Here is a 27,733-nt window from a genome sequence, read left to right as displayed (position 1 = left end):
CCTTTTTTCTTTTGTTTAATTTTGGCAGAAGTTTGTATTTTGATGTGGAGGCGTGTGTGGTGTGGAACAATACTACTGTTATCTTTTCTTTTTGTTTTGGGTTGAGGGACTGCTGGCAGGGACAATTCCATGACCTTTCACAATATATGGGATTCTTGATTGTATCACTAACATGATATATTATGTCATCGTTTAGAGTCCTGCAGGCTTGAATTGTCAGAGAGCGGACCTGGCTTTTTTTTACAAGAGACACACTTATCTACCACAGAGCACTTTTGAAGTTCAAGAGGTGGTGGGTTGGAGATTTAGTAGAGGTTCCAGCTTTGAATCGTAAAGCAGGACTCTTGATTTTTTTTCGGAAGGGACTGGATGTGCACCAGATTTGGAAAGATCCCAATAATAGGTTTATTTTTGTTAAAGCTACTATTAATAGAAAACGCTTGTTTCTGTGTAATGTTTATGGCCCTAATGTGTATGACCACAACTTTTTAAAGATGCTCACTCATCAGGTATTAGGTTTGCCAGATATTCCTGTTCTTATGGGAGGAGATTTTAATATGGTACCTGACACACACATGTCTAGAGCGCATGGATCTCAATCTAGAATCGACTGTTGGCTTGTCTTCACCACGCTTTTTTTCCTCAGTTCTTGCAGCAGGTATAGGTCCGTGTAGCGTGTCTGACCATGTCATGCCTTAGCGTGGTGTACCTTCACTTTTGGAGTCACAGGGGACTACACATTTCAATGGCGGTTCCCCCTCTCTTTATTTGGGATCATGAATTTTGCAAATATATATCATATGTAAGTGGGCAGAATATCAGGTTCATAATGTGGGGCATGTGCGTACACCTGTACTTTTTTGGGAAGCTGCTAAGGCCGTTTTGCAAGGGGAAATCTTGGCATACACTTCTTTTAAGCGGCAAGTGCAAGATTGAGAGATCTTCAGGCTTGAGAAACAGCTGCGTCAGGCGCGCATCCAGTATAGCATGCATCCTTCTCCAAACAACCGTAATCTATTGTTGGTGCTTCAGACTTCTTTGGGGGAACTTCTTTGTGCACGAGAGATGAAATCAGTGCAGCATTATAGGTACCAGTTACATTGTCATAGTAACAAATCTGGAAAACGTTTGGCAAGACTTGTTAAAACAGTCTAGAGGTTCCTCTACTATTTCCCAGATAGATTGAGGAGATGGAGTGTTGGTGAGAACTGATCGTGAGATAGTGTCTGTGTTTCAGAAATATCAACATCTGTACGCACGTCCCTTGGAGGGAACTGTATTTAGATAGACTAGATTTGCCACGGATTTCTGAGGATTCTATATGTAAGCTTTAGGCCCCTATAATGGAGGATGAGGTGACCCTAGCAATTCAACAAAATGCATTGTATAAGGCACCAGGCCCAGATGGTTTTAGGGCAGAATTTTATAAGATCCTATCTCCCTCCATTGCTCCTACCTTGCGGGTTTATGTACACAGTTTGTGGTAGATGGAGGTTTGCCTCAGTTTTTGCAGAGGGTACAGATTATCTTATTGAAGCCGGGGAAAGATCCTGCACAGCCGCCTTCATATAGACCTATCTCACTTTTGAATGTAGAAATTAAATTGTTTGCCAAGATTTTGGCTAATAGCTGAACCTCAGGTTGGCTTGTTCGAGGACGCACAATCACCCGGAATATGAACATGTGGAACAAACTCATGTTCTCTCTCTGTTGATCAGTTTTGATGCAGCGAAGGCTTTTGATCGTGTTGCCTGGAATTTTCTATTTGCTACCATGTGAAGGTATGGTTTTGGAGACACTTTTTTAAATGCCGTTCAGGCACTCTACACTTCCCCTCAGGGAATGATTTGGGTCAATAATGTTTTTTCCTCCTCTTTTAACATCTACAGATGTACGTGACAGGGTTGTCCATTGTCTCCTTTGTTATTTATTTCCTTAGATCCCTTGATCAGAAAAATTACAGGTAACCCAGACATTAAGGGAGTTAAGATTGGTTCACAGGAATTCATACTGCTTACACAGATGACATATTGGTAAATTTAACAGATCCACGGAGGTCTTTAGAATTCCTTATGGAGAGTTTTACAGAGTATGGTGACTTTTCGGGCTTCAAGTTAAATTTTGAGAAATCCTTGGCATTACCCACTATAGTCGATATGTCAACAGTGGGAAGGCTATTGTGTTGGGCGAGTGATTCTTTTCGTTATTTAGGGATTCAATTACCATGTAAAGCCTCATTGATTTATGACAGTTTAATGGTTTTACTGGATTCTACCAAATTATATTTGGAACAATGGAGTCATATTTTCCTTCATCGGTACATGACCGAATTCAGCTTTTCAATATGGGTGTATTCCTAAGTGGTTATATGCTATGCAGCAGTTACTTCTTAGATTACTAAAGCGGGATTTAAATTCTCTGCAAAAACATTTGTCTAAATTTTGCTGGGTGGGTAAGAAGCCGAAAATGGCTTTTGGATATCTGCTTGGAGCCTGGAAATATGGAGGTATGGGACTCTGTATCACACATTTACATAATGGAGCCAGAGCTGCATGCAAATATGTTCTTCTCTCATGGTTTATATTCATCATGTTGGACGATCACCACTATCCATTAATACCCTAGCTGCTCTGCTGGTTAGATTACTTCTGACTTTCTTGTATCTAAGATTTTGATTAAAAATATTTCTTAAAAGAAAATCTAGAAGAAATGTTATCTTAAGGGTTTATATTTCTTTTTAAATATATTTACAGATTAAAAGTGGTTTAGAGGTCCATAAAATTCAATTCTGTCTTCTTACCAGTAATCCAGGGAAGATAATGCTGTATATAACACACTTTTAAATGTTATTGTTTTGTTTGTAGTGTCTCTATGACCCCTGAGGCAGGCGGGTTTGCCCCGCTGAAACACAGTCCTGTGTTGAATCCATACTGGTGCAAATAAAGGGTTTCCCTGGACAGTTACCTTTGTGGGATTTTTTCGCATTTACTCCCAGAGCTGCTACTCGTGTTGTCTCCTCTACTTTGTCTTATTGCCTTTGTGTTCCTTTAGAGGTGGTTTCCTTTTCTCTTTGCTTCTATAACATGCACATATCATCTTAACCTTTTTCAATTACTTTCCCTTTTCAAATATATTTTTGAGGTCCTAAGTTTAGAATATTTGAGGTAACGTTAACTCCAGAGCTAGAAAAATCCTACCAAATTCAGCAATCATTAATAGAAAGAACGTCATGTTGAAAACATCAGTTTAGAGTGCATTACACCCTTCAGTATACAATCATATTAACTAAAACAGTCTTTTGAAAACAGTGCAGATTTTATAGAGAAGAAATTCCTTAAGACACATAAGTAGATAAAACAGAGGAGAAAGGGGTATCTGCAGGTTTCAGATAATGTCCTTTCTATCTTAAAATCTATATTGAACATGAAACTAATTGCTAATCTATACAACTGACAATCCCTATAAACAGGCTACTATTACAGATCATAGATCAAGCATTGTTGCCTACAGGTACAGTGCAGAAATAAATGGACTAATAAGTAGTTCCCAAACCTGGTCCTGGAGACACCCCAGCCAGTCAGGTGTTCAGGATCTCCACAATGAATATTCATGAGGAAGATTTGCATGCACTGCCTCCACTGCAATCAAGTCTCAATATTCAGTGTGGATATCCTGAATACCTGACTGGTTGGGGTGCCCCCAGGACCAGGTTTGGGAACCACTGGACTAATAGAAAGGAAAATGAACTTACAGCACTGTTTCCTCCTCCTCTCTCCTCAAAGTAAAATTGTATTGATTTGATATCTCTGATAAACATTGCTCTCTAAAATAAACACTTATGCTTCTATGTATATGTTCTGGACTAATTGGATCTATATTTTGGAGAGAGTTTGGCCAACTTAGTGATGCTGATAAAAAAGCAGAATAGGACTTTGCAATATCAGCGTGTCCACTTCTTTCTGCTTTGCAGACTTTAAGTAAATTGAGCAGATGTGAATTTTGATAGTTTACACTATTCAGTATCATTTGGAGATTGAAACGTTGAACATCTTTAGACCTCTGAGTTTATTAACAAACAAAAAAAATGATGAATGTATCTGGAAATTTGATTCTTAGAAAATGACAGGTTCCTCACATCTTGTACTTGTGCAATATTTGCCACACATAGGTAGCATTATCTACAGTATACTGAAAAGTTTTACCTGCTGGAGCATGAGATTAGCTATGGCAACTTATGATCCAAAATGAGTTTTCTGTTTTCAGTTTATAAAGCATTTATAAATGTAATCTCCCATTATTATAGATATTACTAACCTGATGAGAAACCCCTCCCAAGGGTCACTGGGGGGAGAGAACTGGTTGTCCGACAGAGTACCCTATCTTGGTACACCTTCAGGGACAGTAGAAGCTGAAAAACAAAAATTCACGTTGGGGAGACTGGCACAATGTTGACTATTTTTACAATCAAAATGGTGGACAGGCAATGGTGTGTAGACAGTTTCCTGAAGTTTTAAAAGTAACAACGACATATTCTTTCACACAACTTTATTACTCATACTGGGTTAAATGGTAGAGATCCATTCAATAGAATCGTTCAAACCCTGGGGCTTAACTGATTGTAATTTTAAAATCAAAAATTGTTCTCACAATGACTAATAAAGTTGTGTGAGAATATGATGTCACATTCTTTTAAAACCATCAAGAAACTTTGTCTACACACCATTGCCTGCCCACCATTTTGATTGTACAAAACACCAACATTGCGCCTGTCTGTCTGACATGAGCTTCCCCCCCCCCCCCCCCCCCCCCCTTTTCTGAGGAAGGTATACCACAACAGGGTACTCTGTTGGAGAGAACTGAACAGCAATAAATTAATTTTATTGACTTGTTTTAACATTTATATTGGTTACACTGGCAATTATAATAAATACATGCTGTTGGTAGCAATGAGAAGAGGGATGGTCATTTAAATTTACAATTGTTCTATGACAATTTTTCATTAGGAACAACTTTTTTGGAATATTTAATAGGTAGAAAAACACTTGAGCACCTGAGAGATAATTTGTGATGTTGAGAGAGCTGTTATGAGTGCTATTGATATAATTGGCTCCAGGAACCATTGGGCCGGTTCCATTGACTGAGTATCTTCTCCCGATCATAAAATATTAGCTTTATTTAGCTCATGTGAGCTGAGTCTGCGTATAGTTTTGTTTGGATAATCTAAATAGTGGTATCACATAGGATCTTTTTTTTTTTCAGTATGTGATTATACTGTTTCCGTTTTGTTAATATAATCTGTGTTCTCTTACCTTTTATGAAAGAATGGAATTTGATTAGTTTTCTTTTTGTTTCTTTGTTCTTTCACAGTTTTTGACTATTTCCCTTGTGGCGTCTGTGTGGAAAGTGCCACACACACTCCAAAACAACAACGGCTTTTGCTTGCATTTTCCAGTGTTTCTTTTGTCAGCAAGTTCAGCAAAGTTGTAATTCTTCCAATACCAGCCCTGAGCTGAGTGAAGAACCACCTGCAGAGATGGTAAAAATGACAAAATCAAAAACTTTCCAGGCTTACCTGCCAAATTGTCACAGAACCTATAGCTGCATTCACTGTAGAGCCCACCTAGCCAATCATGATGAGCTCATCTCTAAGGCAAGTGTTATATATGTTTTATAGAGTTTGAAAAACTTTCATATAGTTATTGACAAAATGACATTTAACATCAGATGATTAAAAAAAACTGGTGCATGCTCAAGATTGTGTTCTGAATTTTACTCATTCTGATATGTTATATTCTAAATGTTTGGATTTATATCTATATTCTTTTGTCATGTGGCTGTAACATTTTGAATGTGGGTGTTATCCCCTCCTACCAGCAGACGGAGGTAGAGAAAAACTGAGCTTTTTCAGTGAACTAACTGGTATAGCCTGCTGGTACTCTGTGGAAAACACCAGTATTTTCTCTACCTCTAGCAGATGGTAGGTTGTTCAGGGTGTTTTTCTTGGTCTCTGGCCTAGCTCGTAGCTCTGCTGGCCACAGCTGTGTAGTGAGAGAGTCTAATGGCCACTCCCAGGTTCCTGGTTCCTTAATAGACTGGGTTGAGCGCAGAGCACAGATGTGCTGCCCCCAGTTGCGCTTCTTAGTGTCCACAGGGTGAGGCTTAGGCTTCGGCTCTGCCCTGTAGGGCCATGCCAAAGGGGTTTGGGTCACCACCCCCCTCTCCTCCTTGCTCCATACACCCTGTTTGGATGTTTTTTTCTGGCTCCCCTGCTACTACCAGGCAATTGGCTCTGCCAGGTTTAGCTTTATTCCCTTGTACAAGACATAAAGCTAATTGAGTTTCTTAAAAAAAATATTTAAAAGTCTGCACTGCAGCCTTAACAAACAAACAAGAAAAAAAAAACACACCCCAGTGAGTAGGGGCTGGGGCAGTGGAGATGCTGGTGCTCTAGGCCAAAGTCAGCCTGAGCAGTCAGGCAGGCTTGCCCATGCCAGCCACATGGCTGTGCATGCCTTCCAGCAGACACTATTCTGCTTGCAAGAGCCGAAGCTGAGCACAGCTGCTGGTTCTGTTTTTCCCAGTTGCAATGGATCATTTTCAACTTCAAAAATTGGTCCCGGGGAGAAGGTGGGGGGGGGGGGGGGGGGGGCTGCCGAAGTTGCCTCACAGCACCAATGTCTTCAGCGTGAATGGTGGCCATGTTTGAATGTTCCTCTTTCCCTTTTGCTGCAGTTTCTTTGTGGTAGGAGAGGTCACAGACCCCATTGGGGGGGGGGGGGGGGTCTTTCCCTACCCATCCTGGGGCCATTGCTAGGGGGGGGGGGTCCTTCCCTACCCATTATGGGTCCATTGCTGAGGGGGGTGGGTCCTGATGGGAGGAGCACTGTTTCCTTTTAGCTCCAGAGCATAATTCATATGGCTAAGCAGGCTTTGCAGGCAGAAGCTGGCCCCTTGTTCAGCAGTGGGGCCTGAAGGGGCTTAACTAGGGTCCCATGCCAGGCTAAGCACTGCAAAGGGTTACCAGGTGACTTCTGAGAATCAAGAGGATGTTTCACACTACCAGTCTCCCTCAGATTCGGATTCTGAGCAGGATCCTCCAAGAGAGGAGGAAGAATGGTCCATGTGATCCACCTGTTCTGACGAGAGGAACTCTTTCATCTCATTGATGCAGTTACGGAGGCCCTCGGGCTCCACAAGCTCCTGTTGCTGACCCCTCCGAAGGGGACCATCTCCTGGAGAGATTGGCAGGGCCCCTAAAACATTTTCCTCTCCTCAAGGCCCTTTTACAAATGTTAGCTGAGTGGAAGTCCAGGATGGAGCTCAGTGGGGCCAGGGCCCTCGACCGCCTATATACTTTTGCCCCTGAGGAGGTAGAAAGGTACTGGATGTACCCTAGGGTAGATGTTCAGGTCACAGCCGTAACAAAGCAGACCACTGTACCCGTGCAAGGTGGTTTCGCCCTCCTAGAGCGCCACAAAAAGCACATGGAACAGCAGTTTCCATTACATCCCAAAGATGAATCCAGAGACGAATGGATTATGTCCCCCTACCAGCAGATGGAGATAACGAAGAATGCCAGAGCTCTGTCATAAGGGATACTATGCAGTAGCCTCACTTTCATTATTCTCTCTATCTCAGCAGGTGGGTGGACATATCCTGTGCAGCTCTGAAGATGGTACTTGCTCCTGGCCTGTTCCCTTAGGTCTAGTTGAGCTGGGGGTCTTGGCCATCTCTGCCTGCCTGTTGGGGATACACCTGGTGGGGCCAGGTCCATCCCCCCCTTCTGCACTGTGGGCCCTCCTCTCTGGTTCCAGTCTGGCTACACTGATACATTTACCCTGGATGGCTGTTCTCCTACCTGTAAAACAAAAAAAAAGTGCTAGGAGCATAGAATACCTTGACACTTGATGGTTTGTTACTGTGCCTCAGTTTTCTCATCTCCACAACTGTAAGTGCCTCTGCTCCCCATCTGGTTTAGCTGGTAGTGCGGTTAGAAACTGCTACTGTTGCATTCCCGGTGAGCAGTTTCAGGGCATGGCCTTCACTTTCGTTCTATCCAGCCGGCTTCCCGGCTTGATTGGCCCCCAGGATCGGCAGTGGGCATGTGGGACATGGCGGATCCTTGGAAGGCTTCCTGATGGTCAGTTGGTGGGCTATTTGCGTTGGCACCATTGTTTGAGCGCCATCTTTTTTTCATTCCCACCTTAGTAATTCCCTTATCCCTTATTTGTCCTGTTTAGATTGTAAGCTCTTTCGAGCAGAGACTCTCTCTTCATGTCCAGTGTACAGCACTGCGTATGTTTAGTAGTGCTATAGAAAAGATAATTCCTTGTCATCAAGCAGATGAATCCATTACGAGTGAGTTGTGTCCATCAACCAGGGGGGGGAGATAGAGTGCACTGAAAAACCATAGTGCCTCATGGCCAGCTAGCTCCATCTGCCTCTTCAGTATTCTCTATCTCCCCAGCAGGGTGGTCGCAGCTTATTCGGCTCCTTCAGAAAAACTGCCTGGGGTGGCTCCTGTGCTGTTGCCAGTTGTAGCAGGGGTGTTGTGGCTGGTGGTGCCCACTTTAAAGGCACATAGGTTCGCCCTTTCACTGCCTTTCCCACGCTACTGATCCTCCGGAGTGGAAAAAATTTGCCTCTTGAGTTGTTGCCTCTAACTTTCCTCACAGCGTTAACAAAAAAAAAAAAAAGTTGCGTTGCGCTGGAAGCGCTGCGATCTCAGAAAAGAGACTTTCTTCTGATTGTGCTACGGATTGGAGCTCTGTGGACTCAATCCGAGGAGCTAAGAGCATTTGGTAGCTCCTCCGGGGAGGGCCCGCGTTTGGGATGATTTTGGCGCGAATCTGCCATTTTGAATTTCCCGCCGTTTTCGGTGATGGCTGCGGAGGTTGTTAAGCGCTGTTCCCATTGTGGCAAGTGCAGATCAGCAGCAGGGCTCTGTAAATCGTGCTCTTCTGACGTCAGAGCCGGCCCGAGCAAGGCGAGCGAGGTTTCTTCCCGCTCCGTGGAGCTGGCAGCGGGCGCCATTTTGGAACAGCATGGCGCGACCCCCGCTGAGGCGGAGGGGTGTGAGCCTGGAGGGGAGCTTCGAATGGAGGCTGAGAGCCATTTCCCCCGGACTGGAACCGGGAGGCCAGAGTGAGCCATTCTCCCCGGAATTTGTTTTGCTGCTGCATAAAGCATTTATGTTAAAGAGCTGTCCCGCAGGGGTCTCAATCGGCCCGGCTGCCTGTGTCCCCTCTAGTAGAGCCCGGCCTTGAATTGCCGTCAGGTGCATTTTCCCCTGACAGATGGCCGCAGGACAAGCGCAGAAGGATGGATTCCCCTTCAGAGAGTGGCGCACCACCGTTTCTCCCCCCCTCCCCCCCATGGTTGGGATGTGAGGAGTCTGAGGGGTCTGGCAGGCCCTCGTGGTCTGGAGAGCCAGAGGAAGGTGCAGGATTGCCACTAGATCCGGATGATCCTTCCGCAGTGAGGATTTTCCACCGCGATGAGCTGCCAGCGCTGATTTCTAATGCACTGCAGGCCCTCTCTATTGAAGATCCTGCGAGTGCTGAGCTCTCCTCTGCTAATCCGAGGATGACAAGTACTAAGAAGCCTGCTTGAGCCTTTCCTTTGCATGACTCCATCCAAGAGCTTATTTCAGCTCAATGGGCTGACCCCGAGGGGCCTTTGAAAGTTGCCAGGGCTATGGGGCAATTATACCCTCGAAGTGAGGAGAATGTGGCGCGCCTAGCTGTGCCTAAAATGGATGCCCTAGTCACGGCTGTGACAAAGAGAACTACCCTCCCTGTTGAAGGAGGAGTTGCCCGGAAGGACATGCAGGACCGACGCCTTGAATCAGCCATAAAGCGGTCCTTTGAGATTTCAGGCCTATCCTTACGGGCGTCTGCATGCAGCTGTTACGCTGCCCGAGCCTGCCTTGCTTGGTTACAACAGGTAGTGGAACAGCCCGGAGATGGAGCGGAGCCCCTTGCGGAGGTGGTACCGCGGATGGAGTCGGCCTTGTCTTTCTTGGCTGACACCCTTTATGATCTGATCAGAGCTTCGGTTAAACAGATGGCTGTGGCGGTGGCGGTTCGCCGCCTGTTGTGGCTACGGCATTGGGCGGATGACATGGCCTCTTAGCAACGGTTGGTGAAGTTGCCCTTTCGAGGCCTTCTATTTGGTGAGGAGCTGGAGAACATTGTTAAAGGCCTGGGGGATGCCAAAGTCCCGTACTTTTACAGCAGACGGAGAGATCCTCGCTCGGCGGGGTTGGATGCCTTGGTTCAACCCTGGCCTCAGGGCTTCCTGTATGTGTTCCCTCCGTGGCCCTTGATAGGGCGCGTACTCCTGCAGATTTGGCTACATCAAGGAGCGGTGGTTCTCATCACCCCGGATTGGCCCAGGAGGCCCTGGTATGCGGACCTCCGGCGGATGCTAGTGGAGGCTCCCCTGCCGTTGCATCTGATACCGAATCTGTTGTCACAGGGCCCGGTAACCATGGAGGATGCCTGCCGCTTTGGTCTTACGGCATGGCTATTGAGAGGGCGCAATTGAGAGACAAGGGTTATTCCAGTAAAATCATTTCCACTCTCCTACAGGCCCGCAAGCGTTCCACTTCTGTGGCTTATGCCAGGATTTGGCGCCAATTTGAGGCTTGGTGTGCTTCTAAAGCGATTACACCTATTCGGGCTTGTGTCTCGCCGATACTTGACTTTTTGCAGGATGGTTTACAAAAAGGCCTTGTCTATAATTCCCTGCGTGTTCAAATGGCAGCCTTAGCATGTTTTCGAGGGAAGGTCGCTGGCCTCTATCTGGCTGCTTGTCCGGATGTGGCACGGTTTCTTAGAGGGGTGCTTCGGCTGCGTCCTCCCGTGCGAGCTCCATGCCCAGCCTGGAACCTGGGGTTAGTTTTAATGGCCCTTCAGAGTTCGCCCTTCGAGCCGCTTAGGCGAGCTTCGGAGAAGGATGTGACCCTAAAGACGGTCTTTTTGGTGGCCATTGCATCGGCAAGATGGGTATCTGAGCTCCAGGCACTGTCCTGTCGAGACCCATTTCTGCAATTCTCAGAGTCCGGAGTTATGGTACGTACTGTGCCGTCCTTCATGCCTAAGGTGGTTTCAGCGTTTCACCTAAACCAGCCTATTTTCCTGCCCTCCTTTTCTAAAGAGGAGTTTCCAGAATTCTTTGGGCAATTGCACCTTCTAGATGTGCGAAGGGCTCTGTTGCAGTATCTGCGCATACCAAATGTCTTTCGGACCTCTGATCATCTTTTTGTTCTGTTATCAGGTCCGCGCAGAGGGTCTCCAGCGTCTAAAGCCACTATAGCCCGTTGGCTCAAGGAAGCTATTTTTTCAGCATATCTGCTGTATGGCCGGCCTCCGCATGAAGCCTTTAAGGTGCATTCCACAAGAGCGATTTCCTCTTCCTGGACTGAAACTGGAGCGCACTCTCTTCAAGAGATATGTAGTGCAGTTACTTGGGATTCTAAACTCTCTTTTGCCCGACATTACAGACTGGATGTGGCTGCCAGGAGAGACGCGCATTTTGGAGCACAAGTGCTGGTGCGTGGTGTGGCTTGTTCCCACCCTATCTAGGGATTGCTTTGTTACATCCCACTCCTAATGGATTCATCTGCTTGATGACAACAAAGAAGGGAAAATTAGGTTCTTGCCTTGGTAATTTTCTTTCCTTTAGTCATAGCAGATGAAACCATTAACTCTCCCTCAGTGGTTCATCATGTGATTGATGATGTTTTATGTTCAGTTCTTCCTGTAGATATGTTCCCTCATTGGTAGAAGTTAGAAAACAGTCTTCAGGATTTCTGTTCTGTTACAGGAGGTTGAGTTCGTCCCTCCTTTGAATTGTTGCTTCTGTTCTGGGGCGTTCATCCGCTGTGAGGAAAGTTCATGTTATTATATGTGGTGGTGTCACACTGCTTTGGAAGCTTCAAATACTGAAGAGGCAGATGGAGCTAGCTGGCCATGAGGCACTATGGTTTTTCAGTGCTCTCTATCTCCCCCTGCTGGTTGATGGACACAACCCACTCGTAATGGATTCATCTGCTATGACTAAAGGAAAGAAAATTACCAAGGTAAGAACCTAATTTTCCCATAGTAGTAGTCTCTTCTACCTACCTGTTGCGTTGGACTCCACTTCAGTAGCACCCCCGTTTGCTCTGGTGACAATATGCGGGTATGGGCAATGTTTTTGGTGGTGGAGAAATCCTGGGTAGGCCTTTCCTCCATCTCTCCTTCTTACTTGCCAGCACCGCGGCAGAGTTTCTCTCTCTGCCTTGGTGGCCCGTTTGTCTTGGCTATGAGTTAAAAAAACAAACGGTGGGATGCTATGGCACTCCTTCCAGCAGGTGGAGACCGAGAATTCTGACTCTTGTGAGAGCCAACAAGAGCCCTGGCTAACTATAGTAAGATCCAGTATTCCCAGTCTTCAGCAGGTGGACGGTGATGAGCCCTTCGGCCTCATTTTCTTGTTTAATATTGAACTAATATCTTCCCCTTTTCTGTTAAAAAAAAAGAAAAATATATGTATATATATATATATGTACATCTCCGAGGACAAGCAGGCTGCTTGTTCTCACTGATGGGGTGACGTCCGCGGCAGCCCCTCCAATCGGAGATCTTCTCTAGCAAAGACGTTTGCTAGGCCTCGCAAGCACACCGCACATGCGCGACCGTCTTCCCGGCCGAACTCGCTCGTGTTCATCAGTCTTCTTTTTTCCGCGCTCGGGACGGGACGTCTGTGTTTACCGTCGTTCTGTGCCCTGAGGAGACCCTCGCGCTTTTCTTGCGTCCTTCCGTTTCGGAATTCTTCTTTATTTTCTACTTCGCGTGTTCTTATTAAAAAAACAAAAACACTTTATTTTCGAGTTGTTTTTCCTGTACAAGTTTCCTTTCGCTTTCGATAGCGGCCCTGTTGGCCGCCCGTACGGGTTTTTCTCCCTTTTTATTTTTGGTGCCTTTGCCATCATCGCGAATTTTGATTTCGCCGGCGTGATTTTTCCGCCCATGTCATCGAAGCCTCCCAGCGGCTTCAAGAAGTGCACCCAGTGCAACCGGGCTATCTCGCTCACTGATAGGCATTCTTCGTGCCTTCAGTGTCTGGGGGCTGGGCACCGTCCTCAGGCCTTGTACTCTCTGTTGTTTGAAAAAGAGAACTCGGGCGGCGAGATTGGCCCAGTGGAACGTTCTGTTCGGGGCCTCGCCTGCTGTTTCGACGGTCTCAGTATCGAGGTCATCGGCCGGTGCATCGACGTCGGCGGTACTGAGGTCATCGACCGGTGCTGCAGCGTCTACGATACCAAGATCATCGTTGGTACTGATGTCGTCGGAGGGTGCCTCTTCGTCCGGAGTGCAGGTGAGGGCTGTCCATGCCCCTGCTGGTGGCGGTGAGCCCTCGAGTAGGTCTCCCCCTGCCTCGAGGGCTCCTGCGGTACAGCCCCCCCCCCCCCCCCCCCCCGGGATCGACCTTCGGACCAGGCCCCGAGGAAGAGGCGCTTGGATTCGTCGTCCTCGTCGGTACTGGGAGGTTCCGGTGACATGCTTCGTGTGAAGGCAAAGAAGCATCGGCACCGGTCACCTTCCTGTCGTGGTACCAAGAGCTCTGGGTCGCCGTGGGAGTCGGCACCCACTAGGCATCGACGCCGGGAGGACCGCTCACCCTCTATTCAGGAGGTGTCGATGCGCTGTACCCTGGACAGCCCGGTAGATTCTCAGTTCGTCGCCTGTACCAGACTCCCAGCCTTCCTCGACAGCCGCTCTAAGCGAGAACCTCAGGGCCATCCTTCCAGGGATTCTGGAGGAGCTGTTGCGCCCTTCGTCTCCGGTATCGGGGGTGCTTGCGCCGCCGGTGCCGTTGAGTGAGGCGACGGCTGGCCCCTTGCCCGTCGTGAGGTCTCTGGTGCCGGTACCTCTTGCGGTGCCCGCGTCGGCTGCCTCCCAAGCAGACTCTCCGACGACGTCGATGGAGGGAGCTTCATCGCCGCCGATGCGGGAGTCTACTTCTTGACCATGTGTCTACGGAGTCGAGGCGGGCACGGCTTCGGACAGAGGTTCATGAACTAGTGTCCGACACCGATGGTGAGGCCTCGTAGGAGGCAGAGGAAGACGTCGGATATTTCTTAGATGAGGAGTCTGACGGTCTTCCTTCTGATACCACTCCCTCGCCTGAAAGACAGCTTTCTCCTCCTGAGAGTCTATTTTTCGCGGCCTTTGTCCGGAAAATGTCTACGGCAATTCCCTGCCTTTGGTTACGGAGGATGAGCCAAGGGCTGAAATGTTTGAGCTTTTGGACTATCCTTCGCTGCCTAAGGAATTGTCCACAGTACCTATGCATCATGTCTTCAAGAAGACACTGCTGGAGAACTGGGCAAAGCCACTAACTAATCCCCACATTCCCAAGAAGATAGAGTCCCAGTATTGGATCCATGGGGACCCTGAGTTGATGCGGACTCAGTTGCCTCAGGGCTCTGGGGTTGTGGATGTGGCCTTAAGAAGGTCAAGATTTCTAGAGAGTATACTTCGGTGCCCCTGGGCAGAGACTCTTAAACCTTGGATTCTTTTGGGAGGAAGGCCTACCATTCCTCAATGCTTGTAGTCAAAATCCAGTCTTACCAGCTCTACACGAGCATTCATATGCGGAACAATGTGTGGCAGTTGGCGGACTTGGTGGATAAGCTCCCTTCTGAGCAAGCCAAGCCTTTTCAGCAGGTGGTCAGGTAGCTGAAGGCGTGTCGTAAATTCCTGGCCAGGGGTGTTTACGATACTTTTGATGTCGCATCCAGGGCCGCTGCTCAAGGTGTGGTGATGCGCAGACTCTCATGGCTGTGTGCCTCCGACCTGGAAAATAGGATCCAGCAGCGGATTGCAAATTCTCCTTGCCGGGGGGATAATATTTTTGGTGAAAAGGTCGAACAGGTGGTAGAACAGCTCCACCAGCGGGACACCACTTTCGACAAATTCTCCCGCCAGGCGTCTTCAGCATCTACCTCAACTGGTAGACGTTTTTATGGCGGAAGAAGGACTGTTACCTATTCTTCTAATAGGCGTAGGTACAATCCTTCCTCTCGCCAGCCTGCTGCCCAGGCCAAGCCCCAGCATGCTCGTTCTCGTCAACAGCGTGCGACTCAGCAGGCCCCTTTGGCTCCCCAGGAAAAGCAAGGGACGGACTTTTGACTGGCTCCAGCAGAGTATAGCTGAATCAAAGTGTCTGTGCCGGACGATCTGCCGGTCGGGGGGAGGTTAAAATTTTTTCACCAAAGGTGGCCTCTCATAATCTCCGATCAGTGGGTTCTCCAAATAGTCCAGCTGGAAGACTTTGCTGAAACTCAAGCAGGATGGAGGCACCATGATTCTGATCGCTCTCTTTTGGCAGCGTCAGATATGGTTCCCTCTTCTTCCGAAGAACCGTGGAGATTGGAGTGTTCCGACCCTCATTACTCAGAACGAGGGGGCGCTTCTGCATCCCAACCTCCGGTCCCTGGCTCTCATGGCCTGGATGTTGAGAGCGTAGATTTTGCCTCCTTGGGTCTCTCAGAGGGTGTCTCCAGAGTCTTGCTTGCTTCCAGGAAAGATTCCACTAAGAAGAGTTACTTCTTTCTATGGCGGAGGTTTGCCATCTGGTGTGACAGCAAGGCCCTAGATCCTTGCTCTTGTCCTACACAGACCCTGCTTGAATACCTTCTGCACTTCTCCGAGAGTTCATCTTAGTGCGATTAGTGCATACCATTACCGTGTGGAAGGTAAGTCGATCTTGGGACAGCCTTTAGTAGTTCGGGTCATGAGAGGTTTGCTTTTGTCAGAGCCCCCTGTCAAACCTCCTACAGTGTCATGGGATTTCAATGTCGTTCTCACCCAGCTGATGAAACCCCCTTTCGAGCCACTGGATTCCTGCCTCTGAAGTACTTGACCTGGAAGGTCATTTTCTTGGTGGCAGTCACTTCAGCTCGTAGAGTCAGTGAGCTTCAAGCCCTAGTAGCTCATGCTCCTTATACCAAATTTCATCATAATAGAGTAGTCCTCCGCACACACCCTAAGTTCTTGCCAAAGGTGGTGTTGGAGTTCCATCTGAACCAGTCAATTGTCTTGCCAACATTCTTCCCCCGTCTGCATACCCGCCCTGTTGAACGTCAACTGCACACATTGGACTGCAAGAGAGCATTGGCCTTCTATCTGGAGCAGACACAGCCCCACAGACAGTCTGCCCAATTGTTTGTTTCTTTTGATCCCAACAGGAGGGGAGTGGCTGTCAGGAAACGCACCATTTCTAATTGGCTAGCAGATTGCATCCCCTTCGCTTATGCCCAGTCTGGGCTGACTCTTGAGGGTCATGACACGGCTCATAGTGTTAGAGCCATGGCAGTGTCAGTGGCCCACTTGAAGTCAGCCACTATCGAATAGATTTGCAAGGCTGTGACGTGGTCATCTGTCCACACATTCACATCGCATTACTGCCTACAGCAGGATACCTGACGCGACAGTCAGTTCGGGCAGTTGGTGCTGCAGAATCTGTTTGGGGTTTAGAATCCAACTCCACCCCCCTTGGTCCATTTTTATTCTGTTCCAGGCTGCGCTCTCAGTTAGTTGAATAAGTTTAGGTCAATCTCAGTTATGTCCTCGCCATTGCGAGGCCCAATTGACCATGTTTGTTGTTTTGAGTGAGCCTGGGGGCTAGGGATACCCCATCAGTGAGAACAAGTAGCCTGCTTGTCCTCTAAGAAAGCGAAAGCTACTTACCTGTAGAAGGTGTTCTCTGAGGACAGCAGGCTAATTGTTCTCACCAACCCGCCCGCCTCCCCTTTGGAGTTGTGTCTTCCCTTGTCTTTGTCTTTGCTATTTACTGGACTGACGAACACGAGCGAGTTCGGGCGGGAAGACGGTCGCGCATGCGCGAGGCCTAGCAAACGTCTTTGCTAGAGAAGATCTCCGATTGAAGGGGCTGCCGCAGACGTCACCCATCAGTGAGAACAATCAGCCTGCTGTCCTCAGAGAATACCTTCTACAGGTATGTAGCTGTTGCTTTATCTGCCGTCATTTACTATGTTACTATGTAGAAATATTTGAAATAAATAACAGAGCTTCGGCAGTGCCAACTTCACTATGTTATGTGTCCCAATCACGATATATTTTACCTCTGATTCACTAATCAGCTTATTCAGAAGAGGGCGTATTCAAATAAAAAGCTAGTTCTGTTGCTGTATCACACACCCCCCCCCCCCTCCCTGATACTAAATATAAGAGAATAATGTTAAATTAATGAGCAGTGTTACTCAATCACCTCTGATTTGGTCATAGCTTTGAATCTAGATACCTAGATATAGGACTGTAGTTTCATCATTAGAGCTGTAAATGAATGTGTGGATTAGTAATGGTAAGTAATACATAATCAGCAAATCCATTGAAATTTTGTAAGCAGTCATTCCAATTTTTACACCATTAATCCCTTTGAAGTAACAGTTATGTTGCAAGAGCAAATAAGAGGGAAGAGGCGCAATTTGGCATATGCCCCTTCCTAACTTAGGACCCCTTTTACAAAGCGGCAGTAAGCCCAATGCGGGCTTTCCACTCACTAAGAATGAAGTAGTCCCCACCCCCATCAAAAATATACTTACTTTTGTAGCGCCGGTGTGTACCCGGCGATAATTGGGCAGTGCCACGCACTGCTCAGCACAGGAACCTTTTCCTCCACCTCAGTGAGTGGTGGTAAGGGCTCCCCCTCCCCCCCGAAATGGCTGCGCAGCAAGTGCTTCACTTGCCACAAGGCCATTTTCTCAAAAGAAAGACTTACCTACCGCTGCGGTAAAAGGGGGCCTTGGCACTTGTCAAAAACACGCACTGACGCCAGTGCAGGCACCTTTTTGCCAAAGCTTGCTAAAAGGGGCTCTTAGACTCCATAACTTTCATTATTTGAGGCTTGCTGCCCTGGAATAAAACCTGACTATCTGAGTGAATCAATTGGTGTAAATGCATTTGTAGTCTGTTGATCAAAACGTTTGCCAATAACTTAACGTTTGTGCTTAACAAGATGAGTTGATCAACAGATTGTGGGATCTTTCCCTTTAGGAATGACAGTAATTCCCAACAGCCTCATAGGAATTGGCAAGCTTGCACTCCTTGCAGTAAATTAGCCTTGCTAACTGCTCCCCGCAGGTAATTTTAAATGTTATTTTATAACATTTGGCAATCATACTCAACCATCCAGGCACCTTATCTATTTTTAAGCATTATAATTGCTAAATTTCTTTCTCCCTGTGTAATGGGCTTATCAAGCCTAGTTTGATAGCCACCATTATTGAAGGTAAATATAAACCTAGAAGATATTAATGGAATCATAATCTTAAATGAAAGAAGGTAAACATCTAAGCACTGTATAGTTGGCCAGTATATTAAAGTTCATCAGTGATGATAGTAAGGTGTTACTTTTGATTACATTGTATTTGTTAGTGCAACAAAAATTAAGGTTTTTAGACCTTTACTTAAAAATTGTTATCTTTAGTCTTTTCAGGGAAGCCAAGGACGAGCCTACCTCTTTAATTCTGTGTAAGTATAATTGTAAATTCATTTTTATGTGGAGTTTTTTTTTTCTTGTCAATTTTATAAATAAGCACTACCAATTGAGGCTACATTAAAGCTCTTTACAATTAATTCAACTAGTCCAAGACTGACTATATTGTAGTAGCTGACTGTAGAGGAAAAAGGTCATTAACAGTGGAGAAACGTGTGAAAAGCATGTGTGCTATGCACATTACTCCTGGGGGAATCCTGTGCCACTGCAGTGGTCTTCCTATGGTTCCTGTCCTCTCCCTCTACCTAAGCATATGGTCTTAGCTTAGCTTTCTTTCCCCCCCCCCCCCCCCCCCCAGTTCAGCCTGACTAGTTGGTCAGTACTGCAGTCTATGTAGAGGAAGCCACAGATTTTCTACCACACCCTGGTCAGCAAATGCAGTTGGCATGGCTTCAACCGTGGAAATTCATAGAAGTGGAGCCATAGAAGTAGGGTAGAACTGATGCTGAAGTTTTCATTGATTACATGTGTATAAGCATACCAAATTGTTTAGAACCATCAGAGTACACTAGTACATATGAGAAGATTAGGCACATACCTCAACTTTTACATAATAACATAAACCATGTTGGGTCAGACCAAGGTCCATTGAGCCCAGCATCCTATCTCTAACAGTGGCCAGTCTGGATCACAAACACCCAGCAGATCCCAAAAAGTAGCTCTTTCTCATATCTTATTTGCAGGAATGCACCATTGCTCTCCTAAGTCCACCAGATTAGTAATTTTTTATGGCCACTTCCTGCAGGGACTTGTCCCAGCATCCTCTGACAGCATATTCCACATCTTTATATGCTTTTGTTGAAAAACATTCTGTGATTTCTTTCAGTGTGTTGGTCATTAGTTTCATAGAAAATCCTTTTGTCTTATGTTAACCATTGTTGTGTATTTAACCACTCCATAAACGTCTGTCATATTCCTTCTGCCATTTTTGCAAGCTGAAAAGCTCTAGTTTGTTTAGCCTTTAATTTTAAAAGTGTTCTATCACCTTTATCATTTTGATACCTTTCTCTGAACCTTTTCTAGTTCCATTATATCTTTTTTTTTTTTTTTTTTTTTTGATAAGGTGACCAGAACCGCGCGCACACACTAGCAGACCTATACAGAAGCATTATGTTCTCAGTTTAGTTCTCCATCCCTTTTTGAATAAGCCTATCATTCTATTTTTATTTTTTTCTAAAGCAATTATGGCCCACTGGGCTTGAAGGCACATGCTTTTCTAGGCAACATTTTCAAATGTCATGGCTTAAAGCAACAGTGCAGTATTACACTAGGTATTTCCCTGTTCTCAGAGGGCTTACAGTCTGTTTGTCCCAGAGGCAATAGAGGGTTAAATGACTTCTCCAAGGCCACAAGAAGTGTCTGTGGGATTCAAACCCTGGTCTGATTACATTGACATTTTTAAAACCAACCATTCCTTGTCATCTATACCAGACCAGTCCAGACTAATGGGTTGTGTCCATCTACCAGTGGAAGTGAGACAGAGAAAATAGTTCCAAGTAAACCGCCCCTTAAGGGTATCATGCAGCCTGGAAGGTTCAGTATTTTCTCTGTCTCCTAGCGTATGGTGGACGGATCGTGCAGCTGCTCTGGATTGCTGGCTGGTAGCTCCTGTCCCAGATTCTTCTGGTGACAGTGGTAGCTGTGTTGGGGCTAGTTTTAGAAAAAAAGGAAACTTTGTTTTTTCCCTCCTTTTCTGCCTCTGAGGTAAATCTTTATTAATTTTTGTCACTAGTGAAGAAGGTGGTTTATAAAAAAAAGAAGAAACTTTGTTTTTCCTTCTTTCTCTTGCCTGTTACCTGATTTATTTTCCTGCCTTTGGCAATGTATTCTTGGGGGCCGCTTGCGAAGTTTCTTTGAATTTCGCTGGCCGGCATCTGATTCTGATCTTGGACCTTTCTGAGCTGGTACCAGTTGCTTTGATTTTTTTTTTTTTTTTTGTGGGACACGGCTCGTGTCTGGATCACAAAACTCAGTTTTTTTTTCTCTCTTCATGGTCCTAGGAGGCAGCTGGTTCAGAGGGCGGCCCCGTTGCTGGAACTTGTACTTTTGCAGTTCGGAGGTCTTAGTGTCTGCCATTTCCAAAGTGGGGGAAGTCTCTCTCTGGCTACGTTTGGCTGCAGGCTCAGTCTTTTTAGTCCAGGGCTATTTTTTCATTCCTGTCAGCCTTATGCGGCTGTTGGTCAGTTCTTTTCCAGACCGTCTGGTCTCTGCTGCTTCTGGCATATTGCTTGAGACGCCCCTGGTATTTGATTCTTGTTTTGGCAGCAGTTTTTCCTCCCTTCCATAGGGAGGTTTTGGTTCTCTCGGCCCCGTGAATCCCTCCTGTCTGCTCTGGTTTGTCTGCAGGGTACTTTCCTTCTGGTGGGGGTCAGAGTTGCCCTTGGTGTGCAGCTGCTAGCTCAGATCCCTCTTCTGAGTACCCTTGGGAATGCCATTCTTGCCAGTCTTTTGCTTGGACTCAGTTCAGTGTCTATGGGAATGTGCCTTTTTAGGACTAGTTTGCCGCAGCTCTTCCTTGCTTCCCTTGCTTTCAAGCGGGAGTTTTAGCCTGGCACAGGCGGATTTTGCCTTTTCTAGTTTCAGGCGCCTCTCTCCTGGCACATTTGGCACTCCTTCCTTTTTCTGTAAGGGACGCAGTTCTTTCCTGCTGAGCAGATCTATTGCTGTGCATCTGGATTATTGCCTCTTAGCTGTGCGCTTTTCTCTACTTTTCTGCAGGGAAGTGGCTCTGTTCTAGGTCTTGAGTTTGACTCTCCCTTAGCTGTGTTTTCCTCAGTTTGGTGTTAGTGGCCAGCTTCCTCTTTGTTCCTGGCCTGGCAAGAGTTGTTTCTTCCTCACTGCCTTAAGGCTGCATTTTGCTCCCTATGGTCTGAGGATTCCAGCTCCGAGATGCTTACCTCCCTCTTGGCGGAAGTTCTTTCTCTACGTTGACTGCTGCTCCATATCGGTTGCCTAGGAAGGCGGTCATTGTGGCTCAGAGACCACTTCAGGGCCGAGAGTGTCTCTTGGAGCATGGGGCTTTCTCTTCTTTTAGTTTTAGTCCCTCTGGGCCAGAAGAGTGCAGCGCCAGGGCTGCATTTCTACAAGTTGTACTCCTTTCCTGTTGGCCTCCTGGCATCACCTTCTTCTCTGGCTGTTCTCCGGGACTCTGTCTATGCATTTTGCTTGTTGAGCACAGTTCCATCGCTGCATGTTGAGCACAGCTTCATTATTCCATGCAGTTCCTCCGTTCCATGTTGGGCACGGCTCCATCGCTGCATTCTGGGCACAGTTCCACAGTTCCAGGTTGGCTTTGGCTCCATCGCTGTATGTTGAGGACAGCTCTATCATGGTATGTTGAGTGAAGTTCCTTCGCTGCTTATTCTGCAACCTTTCATCTCTGCATGTTGAACGCAGCTCCATTCTCTCAAGTTGAGTGTAGTTCTTTCTCTGCAGGTCTCAGCATGGGGCACAGCTCTGTGCCTGCGTGTGGAACGCAGCTCCACCACCTGTTGAGTGTAGCTTCATCTCTGTATGTTTAGCACAACTCTTCTCTGCAAATTGGGTGAAGTGGAGCACAGCTCTATGACTGCAGGTGCTACACAGCTTCATGTCTGCGTAGGAAGCATAGCTCCTTGTCGGCGTGTGGAGCGCTGCTCCTTGCTGGCATCTGGAGCACAGCTCCTTGTTTGCTTGTGGAAAGCAGCTCCTTGTCTGCGTTATATACACAGTTCCATTGCTACCGCAGCTTCAGTTCTGCAGGTACCTCTAACATCCAGCTTTTCAGTGGGGCACTGCTCATCTTCTGTCTGTTACTCTGCTTGTTCAGTGCATTTCTATCTTTGCCAGAGGTGTGCAACTCTTTCTCTGCCTGTGGTGTGTGGCTCAGTTTGTGTGCTTTGAGTGCAAATCTGTTTGTTTTCGTTGAGCACAGATCCTACTCTGCCTGATGAGTGCAGCTTCTTTTCTGTCCCTTGAGCACAGTTCAGTCACTGTGGAGCATATTTTCATCTTTGCCTGTTGGGCACTGTTTCACCTTGTCGAGAAACCCCAGGTTTTTTTTTTCTGCGGGTTGGATACAGTAACTTCTCAGCAGCTGTGGCATACTGCAGTTTAGACTGCTAGACAAGGCTGTCTTGTCTCCTGTTAGCTACCATTCCTGTGGTACCTTTTCTTGCCGTAGCCTCTTGGTGGCTGGCGAGAAGCTTCTCCATTGCTGGAGTTTGAATTAGTCTCTGCTCCTTTTGTGGCTACTTGGCACCTTGGGGGTCTTTTCTCCACAGTGTGGCTCTCAACTCTATTTTTGTCTCCTTTTGTTCTCTTGGCTCTTTCATCCCTAAGCCCAGAGCGAGCTGGTTGAGGAGTACTCTTTCTACGGTTGTACCCTGGTATGCTGCTACCCTTTTCCTTCATGGTTCTGGAGAGACTAGCGCTCCAGTTAGTTGGTTCTATCGACTCTGTTCTGTGGAGTTGATTCTCTCACTAGGCGCGGGTCTGGGTGGTTCCTGGGCCTTGCTTCCTTCTATGAAGTGTGGCGGACTGTTTGGGGTTGCGTACTCCTAGTACTTGTTAGGGTCGCTTCATCTGACCATCTTGCACTCAAGGCACACTGGCAGGTTTGGGAGTTAGTGTTTGTCCTGCCAGGGTTCGGAGAAGTGGATCCTGGTCTGGGAGAGACAGTTCTTCTCCTTGTTGCTCAGATACGACTGTTGCCTTTCTTCCAAGGGGGGTCCTTTGGCATGAGTATCTTTTGCTGCTTCTTTTACTAGTCTCGGGATAGGGATATATAATTTTTTCTTTTGCTCAGGACATTTGTTTTACGTCCTACGGCTTCAGTTCCTCTTCTAGTGTCTAACTCTGTTCCATTTTGGTAGTCTGGTGGTTCGGATATTCAAATCCTTTTCTGCTGATCATTTTTTTGCTGTGTGTATATAGCTTTGTTGATTTTTCAACCTTCTGCATTCTTCTTTTCTCCCCCCTCCCCCTCCTCTTTGGGAGACTGCTTTGCTACATCCCATTAGTCTGGACTGGTCTGGTATAGATGACAAGGAAGGAAAAATTATGTTCTTACCTGATAATTTTCTTTCCTTTAATCATACCAGACCAGTCCAGATGCCCTCCCTGGCTAAAGTCTGTCAGAGTGTTGTTTCTTTAGGTATCCCTGGCTGTTCCACGACGCTTCAATACAGTGGGATGTCCTACAGCACTGCCTACTTCATCTTCTCTATTCAGTCTCCTGCCACTTGTTGTTGTGCCAGCTCTGTAGGACTCCTGTTACTTGGCATCACGGAGTTCTTTCCCCAGATTCAGGGGTAGATCTCTCTGTGCTTGAGCAAGCTCAGTATGGACCATTCCCTCCCGCTTACTTTACTGTGAGGGGAGGTTGCAGTTGCCTTTGGCCAAGCAGGAACAGTGAGGTTCTGCATATTGGCTCCAAGAGTTTGCCTGTTTGGTATTAACTGTGTTTTCTTCTAGACTTCAGAGCACCATTGCTTGGCTATTCGAAATACTGAACATTCCAGCCTGCACGATACCCTTAAGGGGCTGTTTACTTGGAACTATTTTCTCTGTCTCCTTCTGCTGGTAGATGGACACAACCCATTAGTCTGGACTGGTCTGGTATGATTAAAGGAAAGAAAATTATCAGGTAAGAACATAATTTTTCCTTACTCAGACATTAGAGAGAAAACCAATTCAACACCCCCCCCCCCCCCCCCCAAGAGGGTAAGATCACACAAATGTAGCTTTACATGATTCTGAAAAGTTACATAATCATCAATACCCCTTATATCATTTGGCAAACTATTCCAGAGTTGTGGAACAACAACCGAAAAAGCTTGAATATGTGATTAGCTTTCTGAATAGCGCAAATCTCAGGAGCAAATAAAGATGCACAAAGACAAGCCTGACTAGGGCAGATAGGCTGATATGGCACAAAAAACAGGTACTGCCAAACCACATGAGGATTTAAACTTCGTCAAAATTTTGTATATAACACTATTGGATAGTCAGCTAATCTAACTCTCTAAGAATTGGGGTAATATGTTCATAATGGTACACATCTAGCAATCAATTTCAAAGCCTTTATTGACAGCTCAGGCAAACCAACCAAGACTACATATCATAATCAAAACGGGGAAAGACAAAAGCTTGAAAGGTGGTTTGAGTCTGGAGCCTTAGAGGAATGATCTAATACTATGCAGATCCATAACTTGTAAAACGTATTCCCTATTACAGTATTTATGCACTTTTCATAGAAAGTCAGATATAGTAGAACAAAAAATTGAAACAAAATAGTTCTAAAAGATAGAACTTCCTTTCCTTATGGTTGGTAATTCAAAAATTTCCTGACATTAAATTTAGCTCATCTAGTTGGCAGCCAGAGGTAAAAATTCAGATATAAAAATTTGTTTTGATAGAAATAAAGTGCAGTATGATACTGCACACCTGCTGTTCTCTAGAAAGTGGGAATATCTGAGAATCTTGTGGTGATCTACATTTATATGGAGATGTAGCACCAAGATTAATGGTGAATAGAGCAGGGAAAGCTTATAGAAAGTTTTGTATTGATCAACTATATAATTATCACTGTTATAATTATAGTTAATAAGTCACATGTTACTGCCTTCAGGAATCCAGATATCTGCATTGCAGTTAAGTGGTGTAAGTACTGATGTATGTGAATTTGGCTCTGTACCCTGCAAGGCATGACATGATTTCAGTCAGTTGTGGTGTTTGACTGTGAACTGGCAGGTGCGCAAATTTCTACTTGTCAGAATAACGAGACCCTTCCTCATGATCCTACTTGGTACTTATGAAATAAAGAACAGCAAAGCTAAGCAGACCAGGAGCACACTTTTTATATCCATATACTAGATGATTAGATGACCTTCAGGCAGTTAAGTCAATAGAATGACTAAGTACAATTGCAGGTACTTAAGTAAACTACTTGCTGCTCCTTATTTTGACTTTCTCATTGTTCTTTTTGTACCCTGCAGGGTAAATGTGGGCTGTGGCCCTGCAGAGGAGAGAGTACTTCTGACAGGCTTACATGCAGTTGCTGATATCTACTGTGAGAACTGTAAAACCACTCTTGGATGGAAGTATGTAAGTACCAAATAGACTGAGTTTTCTTGTTTAAACTAATGTTGGGCATGTGGTCAACAGGTTGTGAAAATAAAATTTTGCAGCATGCTGGCTGCTCAGCTACAAAAATACAAAACTGCAGCTAGATACCAGCTCCAAATAAATCTTGTTAAATGGCCTCCGCAGGGTAGTGGTGTAGCTACAAGGGGGGGGGGGGGGGGTGGGAGGGGTGGTCTAGGGCCCATTAATTTCAGCTCAAGTCCCCTCACCTTTAATGGCTGGTGGGGGATTCCAAGCCCCACCAGCTGCGAGTCCCACCTATGCTTTCTAAGCAGCACTTTGGTCAATAGGTACACTTCAGACACCAGTGCTGTCTCTCTCATGTACACAATGTTCAGCAATTGAACTGAGCATGCGTGGGTGTTCCAACATTGGTGGCTGAAGTGCATTACCAACTTGAGCACTGCACTGGCAGGACTCGCACAGGAGATGTGTTTGGCTACCAGGGCCTTACAATTCCAGGGGGGTCTGGGGGTCCCACAGACCTCCAGCTCCTGTGTTTGACAGGTCTGGGCTTTTGACAGCCTGGACCTGTCAAATGAGTGCAGGAGGATTGTCCCTGAGCACATGCTGAGGAACAATCCTCTCGCACTTTACTGTATGATCAGAGATAACAGCGTGCATGAATTTGCATGCTGTTATCTCTGATCATAGGGGCTGTAAATCCCCGCGCTGTTCTAGTGCTATTTTTAGAGCTATGTTTGGAAAAGGGCAGGGCTTTTGATCATCTGCCCATAAGAAAGGAAAGGAGAACATAAGAATAGCCATACTGGATCAGACCAAGGGTCCATCTAGCCCAGTATCCTGTTTCCAGCAGTGACCAATCCAGGTCACAAGTACCTGGCAGAATCCCAAATAGTATTTACATTCCATGCTACCAATCCCAGAGCAAGCAGTAGCTTCCCCATGTCTGTCTCAATAGTAGACTATGGACGTTTCCTCCAGGAACTTCTCCAAACCTTTTTTTTCTTTAAACCCAGATATACTAACCACTATTATCACATCCTCTGGCAACAAGTTCCAGAGCTTAACTATTTTTTGAGTGAAAAGTATTTCCGTTTAACTTCATTGAGTGTCCACTAGTCGTACTTTTTGAAAAAGTAAAAAAAATCTTTCCATATCATCATGCTGATCAATCCATAGACTGTTGGGTTGTGTCCATCTACCAGCAGGTGGAGATAGAGAGCAATCCTTTTGCCTCCCTATATGTGGTCATGTGCTGCCGGAAACTCCTCAGTACGTTCTCTATCTCAGCAGGTGGTGGTCACACACAGCAGCAGCTCTGGCTAGGTCTCCAAGCCTAATTTTTAGGTTTTGTTGAGTACCTGGGGTTGAGGGCTCTTCTTGAGCAAGTGCAAACCTGGTGGCGCCAGGTCCCTCCTTTTCTCCCCCCTCCCGCTGGCTCCGTTAAAAAAAAAAAAAAAAATTTTTGGACGTCCTTAAAGGCGTTTATTTCGACGTTTATTTAAACGTTTATTGCAGCTACTCACTGGGACACCAGGTCGTTACAGCTCGGAGCGAGAAGCATGTAATTTTTACCTTTTTATAGCGGGCAGGGGGTTCCCCGATCGCTCTCCACGTGGCCTATGGTGTCGGAGGGCGAGGGCGCGAAGAATCGCTCCCCGGACCGCGTGTGCGCTTCGACACCCAAGTGGGCAGAGTGTTCCTGCCGGACAATCGGATTGTCAAACTTCAGGCTCAGGTGGACCAGTTCCTAGTAGCCTCTCCGCTTCGGGCTTGGGACTATGTGCAGCTGTTGGGCTCTATGACGGCCACGATGGAAGTAGTGCCCTGGGCCAGGGCTCATATGAGACCACTACAACACTCTGCTGCAGTGCTGGACTCCGGTGTCGGAGGATTATGCTGTGCGCCTTCCCTTGGACCCAGTAGTGCGCAAGGCGCTGAGCTGGTGGCTGAAGACAGACACGTCTGCAGGGATGCCTCTTGTGACCCCGGAGTGGATTGTCGTCACGACGGACGCCTCTTTGACGGGCTGGGGAGCCCACTGCTTGGGAAGGACAGCGCAGGGGCTCTGGTC

The 27,733-nt window shown here is 46.5% G+C and overlaps 1 protein-coding gene across 4 annotated transcripts in view; it reads left to right on the top strand.

Annotated features, from left to right (window-relative positions):
- Positions 1-27,733, top strand: part of YPEL1 (yippee like 1) — a 97,389-nt gene that overhangs the window by 45,657 nt on the left and 23,999 nt on the right. For all 4 annotated transcript variants that reach the window (XM_030218419.1, XM_030218418.1, XM_030218420.1 and 1 more), the window contains exons 2-4: positions 5,368-5,650; positions 18,502-18,545; positions 25,548-25,656. In XM_030218419.1, coding sequence (XP_030074279.1) covers positions 5,534-5,650; positions 18,502-18,545; positions 25,548-25,656 — 270 coding nt within the window. In that variant the 5' untranslated portion in view covers positions 5,368-5,533. The remainder of the gene's footprint in view (positions 1-5,367; positions 5,651-18,501; positions 18,546-25,547; positions 25,657-27,733) is intronic.

The sequence above is a fragment of the Microcaecilia unicolor genome, chromosome 11 (assembly GCF_901765095.1).
Source record: "Microcaecilia unicolor chromosome 11, aMicUni1.1, whole genome shotgun sequence".
NCBI classification, from domain to species: domain Eukaryota; kingdom Metazoa; phylum Chordata; class Amphibia; order Gymnophiona; family Siphonopidae; genus Microcaecilia; species Microcaecilia unicolor.
Note: the sequence above shows the minus strand (reverse complement) of the source record. Positions and strands in the feature narration are given on the sequence as shown.